This window comes from Dermacentor andersoni, chromosome 3, assembly GCF_023375885.2.
Source record: "Dermacentor andersoni chromosome 3, qqDerAnde1_hic_scaffold, whole genome shotgun sequence".
Classification (NCBI taxonomy): Eukaryota; Metazoa; Arthropoda; class Arachnida; order Ixodida; family Ixodidae; genus Dermacentor; species Dermacentor andersoni.
Window position 1 is genome coordinate 184,621,807 of NC_092816.1, and position 25,980 is coordinate 184,647,786.

The 25,980-nt window shown below is 50.6% G+C and overlaps 1 protein-coding gene across 2 annotated transcripts in view; it reads right to left on the reverse strand.

The window, feature by feature from the left end:
- Positions 1-4,264: 4,264 nt before the first annotated feature.
- Positions 4,265-25,980, reverse strand: part of LOC126524429 (monocarboxylate transporter 10-like) — a 34,408-nt gene continuing 12,692 nt past the window's right edge. Inside the window, exons 1-2 of one of the 2 annotated variants that reach the window (XR_008610920.2) lie at positions 20,472-21,054; positions 4,265-4,827 (exon numbers count right to left, since the gene is read on the reverse strand). Coding sequence is in view for 1 of the 2 variants with exons in the window: in XM_050172745.3 (XP_050028702.2) it covers positions 4,658-4,827 (170 nt within the window). In the remaining variant the exon portion in view is untranslated. Of the gene's footprint in view, positions 4,828-20,471; positions 21,055-25,980 lie in introns of those variants that run through there. The other variant, XM_050172745.3, reaches the window with a different exon arrangement.

Genomic DNA, 25,980 nt, shown 5'->3' on the forward strand with positions numbered 1-25,980 from the left:
GCAGGCATGAACTCCTTGGCTTCCATAACCCTGAAGCTGTTGAGGACCATGTGCTCCATCAGTTTTTCTACACAGATCGTGAGCGAGATGGGGCGGCGATTATTATACAGAGTTTCTTGCCTGGCTTAGGAGTACATGCAAGCCTAGCATGCTTCCACAGTGCCGCGATCTCCCCGGCCACCCAATCAAGTTCATCAAGTTCATGAGCGCCCCCACTGACTTGAAATCCAGATTCTTTACCATTTTGTCCGTAACCCAGTGTGGACCCGCTGCCCACATAATACAGAGCTGCCCCATGGAAAACTTCACCTCCACCCCAACAAAGTCCTCATCTATTTCTGAGTGTTCCTCCAACGTGTAGTGCGGCAAGCAACCGCCTGCCCTGGTGTTTATGTAGCAATCCGGAAGTTCCAGTATAAGTTCTCTAATCGTGCCTTGATACTGATGCACTAATCCAGCCATTTGCTACCTATGCGCGGTATTGGTTGCCATGCCTCAACAACTTCCATGTCTTTCTGTATCGGAATTGGCCATTCATCCGATCACAAATCTGTCCCCACTGCTTCCACGGCAAGTACAACGTGCGAGTTTCCATTTCTCGTGCTAATTTGGCCATCCTTGTATGGAGGATCCTATTATGTTTTTGTTTCCTCCACGTCCTCAGGAGACTTGCGTGCGCTTCCCGCATGTGTAAGAGTCTAGAGTCCACCGTAAAGCCCTCTACCGCCATCGGAACCTCTTCCGGGGTACCCTTTACATCCTGCCTGAGCGCCTCCACCCAGTCTTCTAAGTCCTCAATTTCCCCATTCCCAGTGGCTTTCCGAAATCCGTCCCAATCCTCACTTTAGGCCCTTCACCTTGTCTTTCTGTTTCACAGCAGTAACACTGTGGAGAGGATATAGTGATGACTTCGCAGTGTCTGTCCCGTGTTCACCCGTTTTGCATCCCGGACCCTTCAGGAACGTGAGGTCCGGAGAGGTATCCATGCTTACGCTGTTGCATCCTGTCTACCTGAACCTCCAACCTATCCTGTCTTTCTTCGAGCTTCCCTACTCCGTCTTCCAGGATAGCCATGTCTGCTTTAAGACTAGTGCTTTAACCCCCTACTGCGGCGTGCCCGCCGTCGATGTCGCTGCCACAGTCTTTGCATTAGCTCCCTCGTCCGCCAGCGGCGGCCTCTTGACTGGCCCCAGATCCTCCACTTCCACAGCCGCGCTTTCCTGCACGCCAGAAGACGCCGCCTGCGGCACTTTCTGTGGGACCTTCACCACCAGTGCCTGTACCCCATGTCCTTTTCCGCTTTTGAGCGCGCATTCTATCTTTGCCATTCGGGCTTCACTCTTTTTAATCGTCTCGGCTTGCTGCTGCACGTGCCTTTTAAGCTCTTTCTCTCCAGCTGTCTCAATTTGGGAGTTCGCGGTTGGCCAGCTCACCTTTTTGTCATGTCGCTTGTACTTCTTTCATGAGTGGAGCCTCGTCCTCCTCCTTCGCCACCGCCGGCTCTTCGCAGTGGCGGGTAGGAACCCGTCCCGTCTCTGCTTTTGTTTCCGCCTCTCAACCACTTGACGACCACTCCCTGGGCCTCGAGCGCTGCTCGTCCTTGCCAGCTTGGCTCTTCGTTTCGCTGTTCTGCGGCCGGCCTGTAAGCTGCTTGCGGGCTAGACGAAACTTGAAGTTCCGGTTCCCCATGCTGTGCGCAATATGACACAAGATGCAGTTCTGCATGTACCTCAGCGACTCTCCTTCCGGCGGTGCAAGATGATGGTACTTTGCGCAACGATGACATAGATTAGTCTTCGGAGAATAACAAACGCCATCTCAGTGTCCGACTCTTTTGCAGTTGTAACATGTAACAGGTCTCGACTAACTATCTATAGGCAGTCACAGCGTGCAGACACTTCTAGTAAGTGACTTGCCAGAGAACACGTTTTCCCCAAGCGTGATGTGAATAACTCTACACTTGCCCAAAGGTCTTGCATCTAGAGTTGCCATGCCTTCACCCTCATTCAGGAATCCCGCCCAAATTTCTTTCACCGGGCATCCGTCGTAAGGATTGCAAATGACTCCCCGCGCGGTGTTCTCAAATGCTGCGACGTACACCGAAACCGGAAAGTGACGACCGCCCATCATGAACACCTTTACACTCGCTAACGCACCACTGTGATTCGTACACAGTACGCTCACTGTCATTGGGTTGTTCGTCTATTTGACGCGTACCACATCCTCTTTCGCTTCAGTAACACTTGTCAGCTTCGCGGCCGCTCTCATTGCACATCCGAGTTCCCTCGATGTCACCACACTCAAGTCCCACTTCTGTGTATGCACACAATCTTGAAATCTTTGGACGGAATCTTAAGAAACGGTCTCAATTGCTTCCACGCCGGCGCTTTCCCTGCTTCTCCTGCTCCTCTCCGTGTGCCTTGTGCCCATCGCTGCCCGCCTGCGTCTCGCGAGGCGTACTCTCTGCGTGGTCGCCTCACAGATACTGCATGAATCGGCATTGCGCCTTCAAAACCGAGGCCCATTCTCCCGCCTGGAACTTTTTAGGCGTTGTAGACGCTCCCGCAACCGAGTACTCCATCTTCAGCACCCCAAGGACCCACAACCAGCAACTACGGCCCTGAATCCCGGTGTCACTGGCATCCGCTTGGCCAAGAGGTTAGGTCAAACTTTGTCGCCGTGGGATTGAGTGGAAAAAGCGCGAAAAAGCTTCTAAAAAGGCGGCACACTTACCGACGTTTGTTGTCCACAGCTGTAGGGCAACATCCAGGAGACGAGCCTATCAAAAACGAGTACGAATCGCAACGATTTCCGCCGAAAATTGGTCTCAAGGCCGGAGCCCATGCGAAGCGCGTCCGTACAGCGTCTCTTCTGGGCAAGCGAGGTCTCCGCTCTTTCCCTCACAGCATCGGTCCAGCGCGTAACCTCAGAGAGAGTGCATTGGGCGGGAATGCTTGATTCGTGGTAGTATTTAATTGATGGGGCACTGGTTCGGCCATAACGCAATGTGTGTTCAGTTGCCCTGCATGCTGAGCGGAAGCACAAAAACGTACCGGACGCTCTGATGTGGCAATCATGTGCTGGGTTGATAAGTTAGGCTTTAAAAATCCTGCGGCAACACTGTCTCCTAATTATTTTCTTCCTCCGTGCTCGACATGCTGGTGCTGGCCTATAGTATTGCGCACCCTCAGCTACCGCAATGAAATAATGAAAATGGCGTGCTCTTGTCTATGAGAATCACATTCGCCTATGTGAGTCATTAGGATAAATAATTAACATATTGCAGCGCTGATGCTTCAACATGAAGCTCAGAGAGAAAGTCCAAGCTTCTGGGTAATATGCTTTAAAAGAAAGTTCACTGCTTACACAACGGTACCATTATGTGACGCCAATTGAAGGCGAAAATACAGCACAGCCTTGAAAACTAAAGTAGTTTGTACCCCCAGATCTATGAAAAACGCAGTGAACATGTTTATCCTCTCCGCGGCAGGCAGTGTGTGCAGGAAGGGAACAGTTATAGAACAGGAAGCGTTGTGAAAAAGGGGCTGCGACTTAGCTCAGGTAACCCTGGGATATGTAAAGCGTAAGCTTAGTTTAGCCTGGTTAAGCCTTGGTTTCACTTGGTTGACCTTTGATGTAGTTGTAGTTACTTTACCTTGGTATACAACAATCGTTAGGACCGGTAGGACAGCTGTGCTACGTCGGTGGCTAGACATGACTCTGATTAGTCTTGGGTAGACACACATCGTGCGACGGTGCGACGCCTGTTGTGCTGCAGCGAAAGCGCAACTGCTAGACATGCAAAGAGACGCCGCGAATATGCGCAGCGTCGAAGCACAAACGCACCGAGCGCAAACACGGTTGCTACATTGATCTCGACGGTGCGAACTGTTGCATTCCGAACCCTCTCCGGAATGCAACAGGCGTCGCACCGCCTGTTGCATTCCAGTGAAGCATTCCAGTGAGGCAGCTCGCCGGTCGATATCCGCGGGGTTGTCAGATGCCGCGTGGTGAGGTCGGCTCAAAGCCTCCTGCTCCCGCGCAATGCCCAGAGAAGATGGCCTGGCCTTGCCCTCATCCATGGCCAAGCTCGCACTGACTAGGCGAGCGCGGCGCTCCTCTTAGCGTAGGGTTGCGTGCAGAGCGCGTGCGCCAAGCCGGCGGCGGCGGAGCTCGGCTTGGCGAGTCACGCGATGCGTTGCCAAGTCTACGGCGCAGCTGGGGGTCAAATGAAGGTCAAATTGCTGGTGACGGTGAAACTCGGCTCGACTAGGTTAGTAAAGCTTTCGCTTTAAAATGGCAAACATTAGGCTCCTAGCATTAGTGCTTGGTCGTGCCACCCCTGGCGCTAGTCTAGAGTCAACGGTGGTATGCATCCCCAAAACTGGATTATGTGCGCGAACTCTGAATGAAGATTAATTACGACGCGCATGCTAAAAATTAGACAACCAACATAATTAGTGCATCTTAAGCTGCTGTTGCTGTTTGCTCGTGCACGTCATCATGAATTAGCAACATTGTGCTACAGTAGCAGTTGATGCATATGTCTGCCACGGAAGCCAATTGGTCACGCGTACTTAGCGATAGAACTTCAACGCCTTCGTAGGGCCCACGTAAAGCACCTTGCGTTTCTTGTCTTTTCTTCTAGCTGCGTATACTACATTCTTGTCGATTCAATTTCCTTCTGCGGCGTCTCGTCGTCGGCCGTTTCCTTCTTGCATGACGCGTGTATGGCTAGCGGTGCGTATAGCAAGGCCGCTAGGAGATTGAGTGCTGCTAGAAGCTGGTACATGCCGTCGTACGAGCCCAGATCATCACGGAAGTACCCTGAAAAAAGTGAGAACAAAGAACGTAGGCAGTTTTAAAGGGGCTCTGGAAAACGTTTCGGAGATAGTAAAAAACGTCTAAGTAGATTCAAGATTCATTTATTTCTCCAAGAGAAAAAGGCCGGGGTCCAAAAGCTGCCTTGGAGCAGCTTGACGGGGTCTGGGGCCCATTTACAAAATGGCAGCAGTGAAGGGAAAAAAGTACAATTTGAAATACATCATGAATCAAGGAAGCATATATGCAATGCAGAATTACAATTAAACTTAATGTAAGACAAAGTAAAATTCAAATATACAATGCACTGAAAAGTAACAAAAAAGCATAAAACAGCGGTATAGCAGAAACAGAAGGAATAAAACATAATTGCAATTCAACACTACGATATAATATATGAAGTTCAAACACAATACATAGCAGTATATTTTATACAATGGAAAAAAATATAAATATAATAGCCTAATTTGGGTTTCAACCCACCACATGCTCAAAAAATTGCTGAACAATTATTTTTCTGTTTAGGTTTATATTTTCTGTTCACCATTTGTTTGTGTTAAGGGTGTTTGGAACGAGGAAACGCGACATTACGGAGCCATACGTTGCGCGAAGCCGGGGCAGATGCCATTTCTCTTTGCGTCTGGTGCTTGTACGCGTGTGCGTTTGGGTCACCGATGAGAGTTGGATTATGAACTTAGCCCGAGGAAAGCTCAAGTTATTCAAGGCGCGAAGATTGGTAAATGACACTAGACGACGAATGGGAGATGTTCCATGTTTAATAAACAGTGGTCTGGTATGAGCTAGGTAATCTGAGCCAGAAACTATGCGGATAGCTTTGTTTGCAGAAGTAATAGTTGGTTTAGATGCCCGCGAGCCGCAGTTCCCCACACAAGATGAGAGTACCTTATTTGAGAATGAAATAACGAATGATATATTAATTCACGGGAAACAAGTCGCGACCTCGTGAAAGAGCTCCTACGGATTTTGACAAGTTTAAAGGAAGATGACGGAAGCGATCAGCCCATTTAAGATGTTCGTCAAATATTCCACAAATAGATTTATATTTACTTACGATTTCGATAGCGTAGTCTCCAATAAGCAGTGGGATTGATATGGTTACTTTCCGATTTATCGAACGAAACATAACCGCCTTTGTTTTATTATAATTAATTTTTAAGCTGTTTACATGTGACCACTTATGGAGGCTTTCTAATATGACGTTCGCTTCAAATAGGAGTTCATTCGATGAGTTTCCAGATAAAAATAAACTAGTGTCGTAGACATATATTATAAATTTATCTTTCTTGGAGATATGGACGAGATTGTTTATATATACGTTAAAAAAGAAGAACACACCATCTCGTGGGGCCCGGAGCAGGCTCACGCGTTCGGCGCTCCCATCGGATTTCTGACCCCCCTTCCCATACTTGCCCACTTTGATCCATCTGCACCGACCGAAGTCCACACTGACGCAAGCGGCCATGGCATCGGCACTGTTCCCGCACGGTTCCCGCCCAACAGCAGAATGGTACCGAGTGTGTGATAGCTTACGCCAGCCGTCTGCTGTTACCTGCCGAGAGAAATTACTCGATCACCGAGCGGGAGTGTTAGGCTTTAGTTTGGGCTGTCGCCAAGATCCGGCCGTAATAGTACGGCCGCACGTTTTCGATCATTACAGACCACCACGCAGTCTGCTGGCTGTCTTCCCTCCGGGACCCGACAGGACTGCTTGGTCTCTGGGCTTTGCGGCTCCAGGAATTTTCATTTATTGACAATTACAAGACTGGACGCCTCTACAAGGACGCTTACTGCCTCTCGTCACCCCGTGGATCCCCCTGATTCTGCTGCACATGATTCGGTGACTTGCATGAGGGCTTTTACTGACACGACCGACATGCGCGCGCAACAACAACGCGATGAATCCTTACAGTCCGTCATCGCCGGAGTGCAATCTGGCAGCACTGTCGTCATGTGCCGCATGTTCGTGCTGCATGACGGCATCCTATACCGCCGCAATATCAACCCAGATGGCCGCGAGTTGCTCCTTGTCCTTCCTTGTCATCTGGGATCCGTCGTTCTCGAACAACTTCACGATGCACTGACGGCGGGACACCTTGGTGTGTTGCGCACATACGACCGCGTACGATTCTGGTTCTTTTGGCCGAGTCCCTACCGCTATGTGCGTCGTTATGTCGCAACTTTCGAATTGTGTCAGTGCCGGAAGAAACCTCTGCTGCCACCTATCGGACGACACCATCCAATTGAAGTTCCCTTTGAACCGTTCTTTCGCGTAGGCCTTCACCCGCTCGGACTTTTTCCGACAACGACTAGAGGGAATAAGTGGATTGCCGTCGCTACTGATTACGCGACACGTTAAGTGATAAGAAAGGCGTTGCCGACTAGTTGCGCAACAGACGCCGCCGATTTTCTCCTTCACGACGTCATTCTGTACCATGGTGCACCTCGATAGTTACTTACAGACCACGACCGCTCGTTCTTGTCTCCAGTTGTCGACGACCTCCTCCGCTCTTGTGCCACTGAGCACAAGCTGTCCACCGTCTACCAACCACAAACGGATGGTTTTACGGAAAGTCTGAACCGAACAATCACAGATATTCTGTCGATGTAAGCCTCCAACGGTCACCGCGACTGGGACGCTACGCTGGCATACGTGACGTTCGTGTATAACTCGTCCAGGCATGACAGCGCAGAATATTCACCCTTTTATCTTTTGTATGGCCGCGACCCCACATTGCCGTTTGACACCATCCTCCGTTCTGTGCCACGTGTTGCAACTGAGTACGCCCCTGAAGTCATCGATCACGCTCACATGACACATCAAGTCGCCCGATCTCGCTTATTAGCCTCACAGCATATACAAAACGAGCGTTATGACCACTGCCATCGCGATGTTAAGTTCGCACCAAGTGCTTGGGTGCTCCTTTGGTCACCATGACGTCGGGTTGGTCTCTCCCAGAAGCTTCTCTCTCGCTACGCAGGGCCTTATCAAGTCCTCCGTCAAGTTAACGACGTAAATGAGGAGATTTCGCCGCTACAGTTTGATGCATTCTCAAGTCCGACGCCGGTTGGCGTCGTGTAGGTTTCGCGGCTGAAGCCATACTTCGCTTGGAATCTTTCGCCTACCATGCGCCGAGACAGCGCTTCACCAGCGGTCCTGTTACGGGAGGATGAAAGAGAGAGGAAGATCGCGAAACGCTGGCTGCTGCGTGTTGTTGGTGGCCAGCCATCTTAACTACTCTGACTGATCTTGTATATATATTGTAAATACGGTCTTTCTATACTCCTAACATCCCCGTAACAATATGTTTCGTGTACAAGCCATTGAAATAAAGCTTCTGGCATATGGAGACAATGTGGCAGTATGCTCCACTGATATAGACAGGATCGAGGCACCTATCAGTATTGTGAAAAGCTTTGGTTAGGTCACGGGCAGCTATGTAAACTGAGGAAAGTGCCTTGGGTTCTTGCAGGGTAAATAGCTATCCACCACCGACACTTTCGACAAGGTAGTGTGGGTCAAAATCCCTGGTAAATATCTGTGTGCCGTGCTCGATGCGTACAAGAAAGGTAAAAATATTGGCGAAGGGAAACAAGGGCATGACGTAGTAGTTCTGCGGAAACCCGCAAGGTGGAGAGAAGTAATGAATAAAGGGAAAATCAGACATCCACCCGTTCGTAGCTATTGCTACAAAGGAAACAAAGGTTTCCTTTGTAGCAATTGCTACGAACGGGTGGATGTTTGATTTTCCCTTTATTCGGAAACACGAGCAGTTAAAGATAAAACAAACAGATGCATGGCGTGACATTTCTCGATATTGGCCAGAGCCACTGTAATGTATCTACCCCATTTTTTTGTGTTGAAGCTTTGTCGCCTATTGTAAGTGTTGCACTGCTCCTTGGTGAACCTGCAGAAGAGACATGGTGTCTTCGCCACGCTTGAGTGGGCGTCGACTTGGCAGCGCTTGAATCGCACGAATTTATTAAGGCGAAAGCCTTAAGTGGCTAGTTGCAATGACTCATACCCCAGAAAAGCAGCGTCTGGTCCAGTGATACAAAAAAGTAGACGAGTAGACGAGATAATAGTATCTGGAATGAGAAGAAGTCGCCAGTGGGAGCGGAAGCTTCCCGGCTCCATCGTTTTATGAGCGTTTCTGCAGTTTTTTTGAGTCCTACACCCGAAAGCCGCATATCATCTGAAAGATCAAGTCATCGCGAACCCAGGGATACCAACGTTTTGGGTGAGTGTGAACATTGCGAGTTTTTACGGCACGAAAATCGCACGAGTCCCGTGTGAGCGCGGCCAGGCCTAACGACGGTTGTGCCAGGCGCATCCTTTGTTGGACTCGGGGATTGAACGAAATACCACAGAGATGGAGATAGACGAGGCAGGAACAGGGGAGACCCCGGACAACGGACCCAACGACGCAAAAGCGCGTTTCCGTGGGAGAAGATGCTGAAGGCGTTGCGGACGGTTGGATCGAAGTTACACACAGAAGAAGGCACCGCACGAATGCTACCCAGATGGCGGGAAAGGACGACATCCGCTCTCGAAGCCCGATGCCCCGAGGCGGCCGAAGCATATTGAACAAAGTTCTACGAGCAAGTAGGATTCCATAACTACCCAGGGATGATACCAAGATAATTGTTCGACCGAAAGACGGGCTGAATATAAGGAACACGTGCGGAACGAGTCTCGACGAGGCGATACACAAATAAGCGGTAGTTGGCGACGACGAGATGATCCCGATCTGTCCCAATCCCATGCAAAACACGCCGGACGAGACCACTGCGACGAAAATCACTAAGATCAAGGTTTTGACCATCAACGGAAAGAGGCACGAGACCAACGCGTACGTTTCGGCGCCCCAGCAAATGGCAAAAGGGATTATCCGCAACATTCCCCTGAAGTATACGCAAGACCAGCTCATACATGCTCTGGTGAACTCGAGAAATTCCTCTTTAACATACGCCAAGCGGCTCGGCAGTACGACCACCGTGATATTGCTGTATGAGGGAAACAGAGTCCCCACGTGGGCTTACTTCAATAGCATCATGATAAGAGTATCACTGTATCGGAAACAGATTGACTTTTGCAAAGAGTGCGGCAGGCTCGGCCACCGACCCGACGTGTGCCCAAGACCGGAGATCAAACTATGCCCGGCCTGCGGATCGAAGAACCCGAGCATCGAACGCGAGTGCATGCCCAAGTGCCGGATCTGCGGCGAGGCGCACCCCACGGCCGACCGAATGTGCAAGGCAAAATATAAGTTACCACACATAGTGAAGGAGAGAAGGTGGCGGGCGAAAAGCAGAGAAGAAAGGGAACACACATTGGAAGAAGGAAAGACGACCCCTCAGCGGACCCCATCACCATCGGGGTACAGTATGGCGCAGGGAAAAGGCCAAAGTCGCTCGAGATCCGGATCCCTCTTGCCGATAAGAAGACGTAGCCGAAGTCGTAACAGACCTAAGAACAGAAGTCGAAGCCGGAGTCGGAGTGGAAGCCGCAACCCAAACCGAAACCGCCCCTTGCCAGACGGCGTGCGGGCCACACATGGCGAGATACAGACAGGGCCGCGCAAGGTTACCTGGTCCGACATAGTCGCGGAAAGAAATGGATACTTTGTAGAGAGCACCCCCCTTTCTGGCAACACGAGGGAAGCCCCCGACTTCCTCCTGGCGGCGAGGATGGAGAAAATGGAGCGAGAGAATAAGGAACTTCGAGAAGAGCTGGGCAGGGCCAGAAAGCAGAACGAACAATCAGCGAGGAATATCGACGAGCTACAACAGACGGTCAACGAAATCTTGCAGGGCATGAGAGAATCCCCTCATGAGAAGATCTCCTCCTTCACCTCCCGCGAGGCCGCGGAGCGAGGCGATGCGACCGCGACAGGAGGCGAAGTAGGCTAGATGGACATGTGTTGCGGCGAAGAAGAAGCGCCGGCGACGGCGGGCTCCAAGCGCAAGGGCACAAGTGATACGCCACCTACGGAAGACGCTTTGAACCACACACAAGCACTGAAGAGACAGGTCAGGTCAGGAGCCGGAAAGATAAACGCGATCGAAGAGATGGTGAACAAACTGACGGACAAGACTGAGCGAATGTATGACATACTCCTGTCAAGGCTGAACAAATCCGACGCGGGACGCAGCGCGCAGTACGCAGCGGTTAACACCCAACTCGCGGCCATGACTAAGCGAATCGAAGATCTGGAACACGGGACGATGCAGCTGAAGCAACAGCAACATCACCACCACCTGCCTGGAAGGGCCGGGGTGCCATCGTCACAAGCGGTAAACGCACCGGCCATCCTCGCCAGCGACAACAACGCCAGCACCACCCGCACCTGGGCAGGCGGTACGCACGGACACTTGTGTCCCCCCAACACCTCTGCATAACAATCATGGCTGTGCCCCGCAAGTCCGACAACAGACGCATAGTCTGGCAGTGGAATTGCGGGGGCTTGTTGCGGCCAACAAGAAAGCATCGATGGTGCAATACATGAAAACGCTTGCCAATAACAAACTTCCTGTCGTGATTGCCTTGCAAGAACCTTTCGACCGGGTCCAGCGCCCGGACTCACACTTTCGACGCCCTCTTTCGCGAAGCGATGGCCAAGGCCGCCTCCAGTCCCTTGCTGATATGCGGACACTCCGATGCGCCGCACACGCAATACGGAGCCGACTCGCCGAAAGGAAAGAGGCTAGCCGGACTGATGGACGAGCTCGGCCTGACTGTACTCAACGAACCTGCATCGCACACCAGGATCGGACAGGGAATGTGCCGCGACACATCCCCCGACCTCTCCGTCTGGTCAGGCGCGGGCGTGGTCGCTTGGTCGAACTCTTTCGAGGACCTGGGGAGTGACTACAGGATCCTGTGCGTGACCGTGGGAGAGGGTGAAAGCCAGGAGGACGTCTGCCGAAAGACGAGAATCGTAGACTGGGACAGATTCCGGAAAAAATAGAGAGCACGACAGGAAGGAGGGCCCGATCGAAGACATCAGCGAATGGTGCAGAGTACTACTCGCGGACGTAGAGAAAGCCACCGATGAGATCGAATGGACAGACTGGCGACAAGAACCACCCAAAGAAGAGGCAGATAGATCCCGCGGAGCCGTGGACGACAGCGCTCGCCAACCGTCCAGAGTGGACAGCCGACTGGCACATCTTGTTGCGGCCAAGAAATCCATGCAACGGAGAGCGAGTAGGCAAAAACTCAACAGGAAGATACGCAAGAAGATCGCCGAAATCAACCAGGAGATCGAGACGCATTGCGCCCGCCTGTGCAAGCAAGAATGGCAGGAGCTGTGTGACACGATGAACGAGAACATGAGCGCTGGACGCACCTGGAAGATTCTCAGGCACCTGCGCGACCCAGCAAGCACCAGAACGGCAACCCGTACAGAGATGGCGAAGCTGCGACACAAGTACAAGGACGACCCTGAGGCCTTCGCGGAAGAGATCGTGCAGACACACCTCGCACGCCCGGAACGGCAGTCACCGAGAGTACCGCGCGGCTCCCAACGAGGAGCTGGACGCGGACTTTTCCGTGCAGGAAATTAGAACGGTCCTCCAGCTACTGAAGAGCAACTCGGCCCCCGGTCCTGACAGGATCACCAACAAAATCCTGAGGAACCTGAACGACGACGCCATCGAGAAGCTCTGCGAGTACATCAACGCGTGCTAGATGGAGGGCCGAATTCCGCAATAGTGGAAGACCGCGGACGTTATACTGATACCAAAGCCGGGCAAACCGCTGGAGGTCCGAAACATGAGGCCGATCTCCCTCACGTCCTGCGTCGGGAAAGTGATGGAGCATGCCTGCCTTAACAGGGTGACGACGCTGCTGGAGAAGCAGGACGCCTTCGGCACCCACAGCATCGGTTTCCGGAAGGGACTTCCAACGCAGGACGCCATGCTGCAGTTCAAGGAACAGGTCGTGAACGCTCCGAGCAAGCACGTGCACGCCCTACTCGCGCTAGACCTCAAGAGCGCCTTCGACACTGTGAAGCACACGGCCATACTGGACAAGATCAGCCGACTCGATCTCGGGGAGAGGTTCCACCGATATGTCAGCAGCTCCCTGAATGGGCGCGAGGCGACAGTCAAGATCGACAGGGCCCCGCCACGAACGGTCCGAATGGGTGGTGCGGGAACGCCGCAGGGCTCCGTACTCTCCCCCATGCTTTTAAACCTCGTCATGATCGGCCTGCCGGAGCGTCTTGACGCGATAGAGGGCATCAATCATACGATATACGCAGATGACGTGATGGTGTGGATCACGGAGAACACGAGCGTCGGCGAAATGCAAGACCGACTGCAGCGGGCCGTCCGGGAGGTGGAGCGGCACCTCGAAGACACGGGACTCGTCTGCTCACCCGACAAGTCGGAGATCCTGCTCCACAGGTAGCGCAAGAAAGGACCCTTTCCGCAGGCCGTGCTAGACGCCCGTCGTTTGGGCGTCCGTGTCACGACGAGGGAGGGTACCCGAATACCGACGGTGTCCAAGTTGCGAGTGCTCGGCCTGTGGCTGGAAGAGAACGGTGCCAACCGCGAGCTAGTTGGCCGACTGCAGAAGAAAGTGGCCGCCGCCACACACCTCGTGCGGCGGGTCGCGAACGAGAGGAAAGGAATGAAAGAACACAACGTTACGAGGCTGATGCAGGCGTACGCGCTAAGCCACATATCGTACGTCGCCGCGTACACCGGCTGGAACAGGAGCGAAGCCGACAAGCTGAACGTGGCGATCCGCAGGGCGTTCAAGACCGCCCTGGGAGTGCCCCAGTACACGCCAACCCACAGGCTGCTCGAGTTGGGCGTACACAACACGCTCGAGGAGATCGCCGAGGCGCAGAGAATCGCGCAGCCGGAGAGGCTGTTGAGCACCGTAACGGGAAGAGGAATCCTAGACTTGCTCGGGATTCGATATCACGAGGACTGAAGGAATCACTGCTACCGGAAGTCAGGGACGCCACACAGACGGAAAAAATGCCGAAGAATATGCGCCCGGTGCATGACGTCCAAAGACGTATACGCTGGGCGGTAGCAATCCTCGAGAAGCATGGAAGACAAGAAGGCGTCCTCTTCGTCGATGCAGCCAGGTACCCGCGGCCAGTCGGCGACTCTGATGGCGACGAGGGACGTCGACCACCACCGCCGCTACAAGGGAATGTGCGAGACGAACCGCAGTTACCAGCACTACCATCACTACTGCTACTACGACAAATCCTTTCTCGAAGCAGGCAAGGCGAAGATAACGGTCGGAGAGACAAACTCGGAAGTGATTCAGCTCGGAGATCGAGGAACCCCCCAAGGATCGGTGATCTCTCCCGTCCTTTTCAACCTGTGCATGATTGGTCTGTCCAGAAAGCTGGGCAAGATTAACGGCATTGACTATACCATATATGCTGATGATCTCACTGTATGGTGTGCTGGTGGCAGTGAAGGGCAGATACAGGACGCACTGACTGAAGCGATCAAGACGGTGGAAGAATACCTGAGGCCCACTGGACTCAGGTGCTCCCCACATAAATGGGAGTTGCTACTTTATAGACGTGAAAATGGGGTCAGGCCTAAGGGCTGGAAACCTCTATCGGAAAGCAATATACACCTACACACAGAAAATGGTGTCAATATACCCAGAGTCAACGTGATCAGGGTACTAGGCTTTTTCATTGATGCAAACGGTGGAAACCATACCGAGGCCAAGAAAATCACCCTGAAAACGGATAACGCGTGCAGAATGATCAGACGCCTGGCAGGAAGACACAAGGGCATGAAAGAAGATAACCTCATCAGGTTAATCAACTCTTTCGTACTCTGTCATATATCATACGCCGCTGCCATGTACAACTGGACGCAGTTTCAACTCAAGAAGCTTGACGCAGCGATCAAGAAGGCTGTTAAAAGCGCATTGGGGCTCCCAATTCGAACCAGCACTGCAAAATTGCTCAAGTTGGGAATACATAACACGACCATGGAGATCGCGGAGGCTCAAGAAACATGACAAATAGCGAGACTATCTACAACCAGCACGGGAAGATCAATCCTGCACAAGATCATGATCAACGCCATTGCGGATCCAGCCCAGTACGTTAAAGTTAATCAAGAATTCGCAGACAACATAATTGTCGCACCGCTACCCAGGAATATGCACCCAAAACATAACATCAACAGGAGAGTCGCACGAGCCAGGGCGTTAATCGAGAAAATGGATAAAGGGGGCAGAGGAGCTTGCTTTGTCGATTGGGCTGCCTACAAAGATCGAACTAAGTTCGCGGCGGTGGTAGTGGATCATCAGGGCAATAGCACCAACTGCGCCACGGTCTACACTAACAAACCTGAAGACGCTGAACAAGTTGCCATTGCATTGGCACTAACAGACGATAGATTCATCGAAATATATAGCGACTCGAAAGCAGCTATTAGAGCTTTCGATAGGGGAAAGATTGCTCCACAGGCTGCGAGAATAATTAACAAAAGGCCAACAAATGTTACACGTTACATTTATTGGTTCCCGGCGCACCTTGGTTCACTTGATGGCATTCCTGTCAATCCAAATGAATCGGCCAACAGCGTCGCCCGCGACCTTACAGACCGGGCCGCTTTTACATCTGGTTTTGATTCTGCTGGATTGGAGAACTTACAGAGAGATACGGTCATTACATACAATGAAATTACAAAACATTACTACATGGGAAGGAGGGAGGTTCCACCCCCTCACTATAGGCTAAACAGAGCACAGGCAGTTACACTTAGGCAATTACAGACAGAGTCTTATTATTCACCTGCACAAATAAAGGAATGGTATGCCATTGCAGACATGAATATTATATGCAAAGCATGCAAAAAGGAGATATGCACACTTGAACATCTGCTCTGGGAGTGTGGGTCGCTCGGCCCTGGCATTTCCCGGAATCGGTTTTTAGGAATGATCAGATCTCCAGATCATATCCCCCAAGTCCTCGCTGTCCAGTACGCCCGTGATAGGGCTAGGAGGCTTGACCTCCCGGTCCCAACATGGGACTAGCCAGGCAGGTGGCAACACCTTGTACAGGACAAGAATAAAGTTTTTTCCTCCTCCTCCTCCTCCCCCTCCTCCTCCTCCCCCTCCTCCTCCGGCAGCAACAACGGCAATATCGACACGGCCGGACGACGGCGGCGGCACCCGCCTTCTCCATGGCAGTCATAGATACAAAGGGAACCCAAAGAACGAAAATACCCAAAGATAGGGCATTAGGTGCTCGCATGTTTCGCTGTGGAGATCGACCCACAGCGCAATACTTTTACTTCACTCTGCAGCTCGTTATGCCTTGCAAAAGTGTGACCTCTCCGATCAGATAATAATAATAATAATAATATTAATTTATTATTATTATTATTAATACTTTATTGCGCCATGTATTAAAAAATGTACAAACATCCGGCCTGCCAAAGCCTCATTGGACTTGAGTGGCAGGGCCCGACAGACAGCGGAACCGCGCAGATGTACACAGAGGCATGAACGCACATTAAAAATTACGGAACATCAAATTAGTACAGTGGCAAAATAAAAATAGACACAGAACCCAAGTTACATATCAAAACACATCAGAATAAAGAGCGAGGATGGAAAACAAAATAGCATGACAATACTCAGATCAGTGCAACAAATACTGCCGTAACCAGTGAATTCATAGGATTCATTTGACAAATGGTGGAGCATGTGGGTACTACGTCGTACACCCACTAAGTAGTGTATCGCAGCATCTTTTCATTTTATATTTAGTTTTTGCCCGGCGAACACTTGGAGGCAACCTATTGAAGTAAAAGGGAACGTAAAAATCTCTTACTCGCTTCCCATATCTTGTAAACCGTCGGGGAATACAAAAAGCTTCCTTCGGTCGAAGAGACCGTGTGGGAACATACGGAATCTTATAGTCACTAAACCAAAAATAATTCAGGACAATAGTTTCCATACAAAGGCAATCAAAATCAGGTAGCGAAAATACCTTAAAAACATCAGAATTGGGCCGCAGGCCTAAATCATAGCCAATATTTTTTAACAAAGATCGTAGGAGAGAATTGATCCTGTTCTTCCAATGAACTGCACAGTGACCATAGATCGTTATGCCATAACGCAGTACGCTATAACCGAGAGCGTTTACAATAACTTTGCGTATTGAAAGCGGCATATAGTATCTAATGTTGTAAAGCACACAGGAGACGGTTCGGAGCTTTTTACAAACGTGGGATAAGTGGTCATTCCAAGAAAGTACTGTCAAAGTATAATCCTAGGTATTTCACTGTAGTTTTATAGCTCAGGGGTAGACATTGACATTGAGAACAATCAGATCCGTGCAAGAGCAGCTGCTGGTTTAAATCTACTTTCTTCATCGGGCTGTGAAAGCATACAAGTTCAGTCTTAGAGCTGTTTACTTTGATTAGGTTGCGTAAGAACCAGTCCATAGCAATAGTTGCTGCAGCTTGAAGAGAAGAAAGGGAGTCAGAGTAGTTCGGCGACTGGGATGCAAGGACAGTATCGTCAGCGTACTGATAAAGGCCTACAGGCACGGCGTTTGAACGGTCGTTCACGTAGACGTTAAATAACAGGGGACTAATTATGGAACCTTGAGGAATGCCAGCTTTTATTAGCAAAGAAGCGCTCTGTCCGCCCAATAGAGACGTATTGCGTTCTCTGCTGCAAAAAATTTTCCAAAAGCGAAAGAAACACTCCACGGAAGCCTACGCTGGACAGTTTACACAATAACACAGTGTGACAAACGCTGTCAAAAGCCTTGCTGACATCCAGAAACAGTGCACACACCACTTGGTTACATTCAAAAGAACGATTTAACATGTCAGAAAAGTCTTCCAAAAGCATTTCCGTCCCTTTACCTTGCACAAAACCGTACTGACGCGGTGACAGGGTTTTGTGCTTATCTAAGAAACTTGTCATTGTAAACAGCAAATGTTTTTTCTAATATTTGAGTCAAACAGGGCGAGACTGAAATAGGACGATAATTCCCATACCTATTACGTGTACCACTTTGTGAATTGAGCTAATAATTGCCGCTTTCATGTTCGCCGGCATCATGCCACTTGAGATAATGCTGTTGAACAACGATAGCAACACGCCTTTAAGTATGTCGAACAAGGTTCGCAGATCATCTACTGAAATGCCATCTATTCCCATAGATCTATTACGTTTAAGACCGAAAATAATTGAACTTAAATCATCCTCACTTAGCAAAGGTAGGTGTGCCGATTCGACTGTGCTGTTCTTAAGAGTGCAAAATAAGGGATGCTGTTGCGCACTACCCGAAACTTGCGAGAAAAACTTGTTGAATTCATTAGCTATGTTTTCTTCATCAGTGCCAAAATACGACACGAAATCTTTTCCATCATTGCCACGTCTTTTGACACCTCTTAGATTATTAATCAAGGACCACGTTTTTCTAGTATCTGAGCCGGCATTCTTAAACTTGTTACGGAAATGTACTCGTTTAGCCTGACGAATCATTGCATTTACTTTATTTCTCGCAATCTTAAATTTTGACCATAGCAGGATAGAAGCAGGTGCCCTTTTCGACTGGGCCCAGAGCAAATCTTCTTTTATAGCTGATAGTATTTTGGAGGTCATCCACAAGTTTTCTTTATTGCGCTGCCTGATTTCAACCACGCGAGTAGCCGCTTTCTTAAACTCTTGTACTAGTTGAACAAGTTTATCATAAATGTCTATCGGGGACACTTTTTCCGAGAACACTTCCCAATCGTATTCCGATGCCAGTCTGTAGAAGATTTTGGGATCATAGATGGATAATTCTTTTTTGCCGCGATCCGCTGTTCAAGGGTTCGATTTCCGGGCTAAAGAGCAACAAACAAAGTAATGGTCTGACAGTTTTGCTTCGACGATAGAAGATTGTAGGGCGAAATTCGGAGCTCTTATATTTATATGGTCGATGCAAGAGACGACCAGTTGCCCCGCCAGAAATTCTTATCGCGTTGCTTTCTGGATAGTTGGTTGCAGTCTCCATTTCGATAACAGATCAAGATAATCTGCGACCAGAGCCAATAGAAGCGCGAAAGGTATCTATGTTAATGTTGCCTATTACACAGATATAGTCTTCATGCGAGTGAGCTGAGAGGGCGGTGTCAAGTTCGGCCAAAAAGAGCCTGCCATTAAAGCAGGGGGGTCGGTATACTGCAAAGAGTATCAAAGAGAGAACTGGCGTGCTTATACGCAAAGCTACAACTTCTGCTTGCTGGAAGTCAAAATTTAGCTCTGTAATTGTCCAACTGTCTCTGACAAAAACTGCGACGCCGCCCCCTTTTCTTGTAGGTCGTGTACATGAAATTGCTTGGTAACCCGGTATTGCGTACTGGTTAAAAATATCAGCTGAAATGTTAATTTCCCTCAGTACAAAAACGTCAAATGTAGAACGAAAAGGTGAAGTTACGGCCATGAATTCATCCCAGTGCTTTCGGATACTACGGATATTAACGTGTGTTGCGCGAAATGCAAGTTGCGCGTCACTTGTGAAATATTTTGTTTCTTCAGAAAATGTTGCACACGCAAGGAATTCGAGATTGCTCATGCTTAGCAGATCTTATCAAGGTCAGACATCTTCTCAATGCGGATGACAGACTTCACTTCTTCCGATTTCTTGGCCAGAACTCTGCCGTTACGTGTCCACACAAATTTGTACTGGTTTTCCTTTCCCTTGGACCTGGCCAATCGGAAAAGCTCCTTGTTTGTCCTTGTCAAATTTTCATTGAAATACAACCGAGGATGAGACTCATCCGTAGGCAAATTGCGAAGCTTTGTCCGTAGCGCAAGCCATTTTTCCTTAGACGCCACGTCACGCGTCTGCACAAGGATAGGGGGAGTCGAACTGTCTCTGTTCGGCATTCGATGTATTGAAGCAATAGTATTTGCTTCAAATTCCGCAAAATCAAGTTTTTGAGCTAGATCTCCCATGAAAGAAACCAAATTCTCGTTAGGGTTGGTTCGGAGGCCATGTATTTCAAAGTTGCATCGCTTACTGTACTGTTCAAGATCATTAACTGCGCACCTTGATTTCTCCAGTAGCTCAGCTTGAGCGTCAACAGTCTCAGAAAGTGATTCCACTCGGGCATGTGGCTGAGTTAACTCTGTTTGGCTAGCTTCCAGGCTAGACATTACAGATTCATATTTATTAGAAAGGAACTCAATTGCCTTTTGAATTTCAGCAACAGTCTCGGCCATCTTTTAAACTGTGTCCTTAAATTGAAGTAGTTACGCCACTTTAGTTGTGAGTGCTTCAACCGTAACTCTCAGTTCGTCAAGCTTGCTGTTAACAGCAGAGAATTCATGACCAAAAGAAGCATCACAATCATCCGAGTCGGAGTGATTGCTTGTACTGGATTCGCATGATGGACATGTCCAGGTTACACGCTTAGCAGTCGACATTTCTGAAAACGCATTTTTCGAGATAGTAGAACAGTTCTTTCCAAAGTGGTAACATCTTTTGCAACGAGAACAAGTCAAACACTTCCCGTCCACGGGTTTGGTGCAAGCAGAGCATGTATCAGGCATTTTTGCAGTCAGCGGCGAAAAAAAAATAATACAATATAACTAGTTACAGCAATTGGCAAATCAAACTCACCTGCCAAGAGCGAAAAGCAGGGTTACACAAAGAAGCGCTTTGCCGCTGACTGCGATGATGCCTTGGTGTTGAACGGTTTATATAGCTGCTGGCAGACACCACGTGATCCTCCGCCCGGCTTCTTGCATCCGGGCACTTTGGGCTTGCCGACTGCACGTGGATGATAACCGCCCAGGTGAACGCATGCGCAACGAGGCAGTCCTGATGGCAGCGTCCGGGATCGTCGTGCGGGCGCAGCCGCCCCTTTGAAGTTCGCAGCACACCTGATCGGCCTGCCAAGAGCGACAATCAGGGTTACACAAAGAAGCACTTTGCCGCTGACTGCGATGATGCCTTGGTGTTGAACGGTTTATATAGCTGTTGGCAGACACCACGTGATCCTCCGTCCGGCTTCTTGCATCCGGGCATTTTGGGCTTGCCGACTGCACGTGGATGATAACCGCCCACGTGAACGCATGCGCAACGAGGCAGTCCTGATGGCAGCGTCCGGGATCGTCGTGCGGGCGCAGCCGCCCCTTTAAAGTTCGCAGCACACCTGATCGGCCTGCCAAGAGCGAAAAGCATGGTTACACAAAGAAGCGCTTTGCCGCTGACTGCCAATTACCACGTAAGATACCACGTACCACGCATTACCACGTATGATTTCGCCTTCACGCATGAGTGTAATATGCCGCTGATTTCTTCTTAGGTTGAAGGATGGGGTTGTGGGTTTGACAGAACTGTTTTTGCAAGAGGCGGTAAACCGTTTTATTCAACGTAGTCTAACTTTCCTGCGAACTGTAACTCAAGTGCGGCTCGATTTTGCATTACCCAAATTTGTAGTGCTAACCTATGTTATGGGGCGCCTAATTTGTGGTTATTTAGAAGTGCTAACAAGCGTGCGGCTCTTGGCTGCAAGGTTTCTCAAAAAATATTTCTTTTGTGCTACTGAAAAGATTTATAGGGATGTATGTCATCCAGTATTCCCTAGCATTATGTACAGGGCCCTTTACAGTGCAGGCGAGGGCACAGATGTGTTAAAACAAGTGAAAAGGATGCAGATTAGTCGACGACGAAATGTTTTTTTTTTTGGACAACATACTGACACGTGAACGCATTTATCTTTTACGGGTGAGCGCTTTTACCGTCCAGGAAATGTTATCGCTCACCGCAGGACGCGTCTACATGTATTGGAAGTTACTAGAATGTTATCGGTGCCTCTATCCGCTGTCTGTTATCGCCGAACCTTGTGTAATCTGATTGCATGTATGCACGACGCGAAGGGCGTAGAACCTTGTGGAAGGCATGCGGGTCCCAGCGATTACTCTGGAACATTCGAAGACTGCTGTATAAAAGTCGACGCGCTTGACCCGCTGATCATATTTTCGACGATCGCTGACCGTGTTCGCCGCTATCTTTGTGCTATACGTGTAGTCTGTTTTGTGGGCACAGGTTCGCCCAATAAAAGTTATATTTGTCGTTCACAGTATTGCTACTGTGTTCTTAAACGTCACCACCACGTGACATCTGGTGGAGGTGCTTTACGTTCACGTACCGGACGCCCCCGACAAGCCGTAATCCATGCCCGGACCGCAAAGAAAACACCAACGTCGTCCCGGAACGCCGAGCAAGCCGCTGGCTACAGCAGCTGCCCCCGGAACACGGTCTTCTACCAGATACGACCAAGAAGACAGTTCAAGAAGATCGTCCAGAAATGACCAAGAAGACATCCCCAATGGCAGCCGCAGTGGCCCCAATAATTCTTCAGCAGCCCAGGGAACCACCGACGTTCCGCGGTTCCACATTTGAGCACCCGGAAAGCTGGCTGGAAATGTATGAGAGGGTCGCAACGTTTAACAGCTGGGAAAGCGAAGACAAGCGGCGACATGTCTATTTCGCATTGGAGGACGCCGCCAGGACGTGGTTCGAGAATCGAGAAGTCACCTTGACAACGTGGGACCTGTTCCGAAGCAGCTTCCTGCAAACATTTACAAGCGTCGTGCGAAAAGAGCGAACCCAAGCTCTATTGGAGACCAGAGCGCAGCTGCCGAATGAGACGATCGCGATCTTCTCTGAGGAAATGAGCTGTCTGTTCCGCCACGCCCAGCCGGAAATGTCCGAGGAGAAGAAAGTCCGCCTGTTGATGCGTGGTGTAAAGGAGGAACTTTTCGGCGCAATGATACGAAGCCCACCGACGACCGTAGAACAGTTCCTTCGCGAGGCCACCAGCATTGAGAAGACACTCGAAATGCGGAACAGGCAATTCAACCGCCGCACGAACTCGAAAAACTACGCCGGAGTTCAGTCACTGGCCACCGACGACCTGGGCGAGGCAATCAGGGCAGTCGTACGAGAGGAGCTTCAAAGGACCTTGCCTTCATAGCAACCTCAAGTGGCCTCAACGCCGTAATTGTCAAAGAAGTCCAGTGATCGCTCGGAGTTCCCGAGGTGCAACCACAATAATCTCAGCCCCAGCCAGAAGCGATGACCTACGCCGCCGTCGCCCACCGTCAAGGTCCCCCTCCACGCCCGAGCCAGGGCCCTGTAACGCCGCAATTCCGTCGACCACCGCCGCCGCCGCCAGCACGCCCACCCGTCACCCGGCGCACCTACCCGAGGAAGACAGACGTTTGGCGCGCCCTTGACCACCGCCCGCCCTGCTACCACTGCGGCGAAGCCGGCCATGTGTACCGCCGATGCTCATGGGCACGTTGCAAGTGCTAGGCGGCGCCCTGTCTTTCCGACCCCTAGCGCCATCTGACGAATAGTTGCGCGAATGCGGTAGGATTACTCACGGCGTCAGTAGCTCGCGCTGCGTCTTTGGCGCCCTGTCAAACGGTAGCGATGGCGCGAAACAGCGTGCCGATATTGCCGATATTAATTTTAGCCAGGTCTTGGGAATTACGAGACCTTCAAAGCTTTCTCGTGAAAAGAAATTAGAGAAAGGAAGTCGTCTATGTGAAGTGGGGCACGTCTACGACGTGAGGGAAGTGTTGAACTCGCACTGATCGGAAGTGACTAGGTGTATTCCGCAAACGAAAAATAACGCACCGGAGAGATGCATGAAGCTCAGCGCAAGTTACTTCGGTATCTACGGTGTGGACGCATGAAATTATAGGTGACATTGATTCTTGAAGATCGGCGACAACAGACAAATCCTAGCGGGGAGCTGCGATTGGCGTGCTGGCATCGCAGGGAAGTGCAAGCACGCCGCGGTAGTTTCTCTATACATACAGGACGGCAAATGCGAATCCAAAACATCTCATCCACGAAAGCGGGGTGTACAAACGACTCGTAAGACCTACACGAGGTATTCTAACGTTGCTCTCCACAAACACAAAAGAAGGTGAGGAACTTACCAGTTGTGTTAGACTACGCTGGGAAAATATTTTCGCCCTAGTTACTGGAAGTTCGATACATTTATGTTGCGATTTTTCAGTGCGTGCAGAGGATGTTTGAATAAACCACGTCGTCAAATATTTTGGTGATCTCAACAGCCCCTTAGTGGATATGCTAGGCGCAGAAGGGTGTATGCCAGCTGAGCCAGCTACAACCCCTCCTCGTAGCTCTCAGCAACCCCTAGCGCTGTTTGAATGGGAGAGGATTGGGTAAGAGTTCCACAGCTTTACTGCGATACAGTGAGGAAACAAACTACTTTGTTTGCTGCGTATACTGATACGCACTGCTGTAAAAGCAACTAATTCAGCGTTAACGCACTTGGCATAACGCCGGAACATAAAACAGCTTATGCCGTCGGCCGAGCGCTATCCATTGCTGACGCCGTTCTGCTTCATACGGTCGGCTTGGAAACTTGTAAAACTTTGTTCCTCGTGAGTTGGTGTACGTGCTGTTGCAGCCCACTACGCAACAGCTCGCGTTGCACTTCGGCATTGCTCAGAAAAGGCAACAGCTACGCGCGAAACAGTGCACAGACAGGCTTTCCGAACGCAAGCGGGCCGGTCGTATCCTGCCGGTTCCGCGCTCGCCGCCGCGAGGGGCGCCCTAGTAGGCGCGGGAACTACGTTCGCAACCTGCCTATACCGCGACCTGGGATTGCGAGGGTTCGCCGTCAACGCACCGCGCCCTCGCGAAGGTGAACGCTCTCGTGTCATCGCCGACTACCTCGTCGCTACTCAGTGGAGCCCTAGACGACCGTCCCATTCGCCGTCACCAGGCCGCTACCTGTCGCCGCAGCGCCGACCATACACTGGCCCAGCCCGGGGCCGCTCTGCGAGCCCCATATCCGGAAAACTAAAAGCAGCAACCGATGGAGGTGCGGTTGCTGTTCGTCGAAGTGACGACGATCCTCCGCCGCCGACGAATACGCTGAAAAGCCTGTCCAGACGACATGTCAACGAGACGCTGCCATCCCGACGTAGTCTGGAAGCAAAGAATACGCCGACGAAAGACGACCTGACGACGCCACGTACCAGCCACAGGTCAACGCGACGCAGCCGCGATCCGACGTCAAGGCCTAACTGTAACGCGAGACAAAGAACCACCGACCTCAACGTGCTTCTCGACGGCCACGCAGTCACCGCCTTAGTAGACACAGGAGCCGATTAATCCGTCATGAGTGGACCCATCGCCGCCCAGTTGAGCAAAGTTAAGACTGCATGGGAAGGCCCACAAATTCGGACCGCTGGAGGGCACCTCATATCGCCGATTGGAATGTGTGCAGCAAGAATTACCATTCATGACCAGACTTACCCTGCCACCTTCGTTATCCTCCAACAGTGTTCACGAGACGTCATTCTCGGTATGGACTTCCTGAACCAACAGGGCGCAATCATCGACCTGAAGTCGAAGTCAATAAAGATGTCGGAAGATCAAGCGATACCATCGGAGAGCCCTTGTAGTCACCACGCCTTGAGTGTGCTCGAAGATCAAGTGAGCATCCCGCCTCGCTCCAGCATTGTTATTTTGGTCGGCACCAAAACACCCGCTGACGTAGAAGGCGTCATCGAAGGCGACCAACGTCTACTGCTCGACCGAGAAATTTGAGTCGCAAGAGGGATCGCTCGACTTCACGGAAGAAACACGAAAGTGTTGCTGACAAATTTCAGCCAGGAGTTCAAGCACATCAACAAGGGCACGACGATCGCATACATCGAGGAAATTCTGGAAACCGGCGATGCGTTTGTCCTCTCGGATTCTGCCGCATCTACTCCGATAACCGTAGTTCCCGAACCAGACTTCGACATAATTCTAAGTCTCCCCACGATTAAGCAACAACAGCTCAGAAGTTTACTTCGACGATGCAAAGAGTGCTTTTCGACGTCACCAAGGATTCGACAAACGCCAGTCGGAAAGCATCGCGTAATAACGGAAGAGTGTGCTCGACGACTCCGCCAAAGCCCTTATCGAGTTTCTACGCGAGAACGTGAGGCTATAAGGCACTAAGTCGACCAAATGCTGCGCGATGACATCATTCAGCCGTCAAAAAGCCTGTGTTCTTGGTGAAGAAAAAGGATGGAACGCTACGTTTCTGCGTTGATTAATGTCGTCTGAACAAGATCACGAAGGAGGA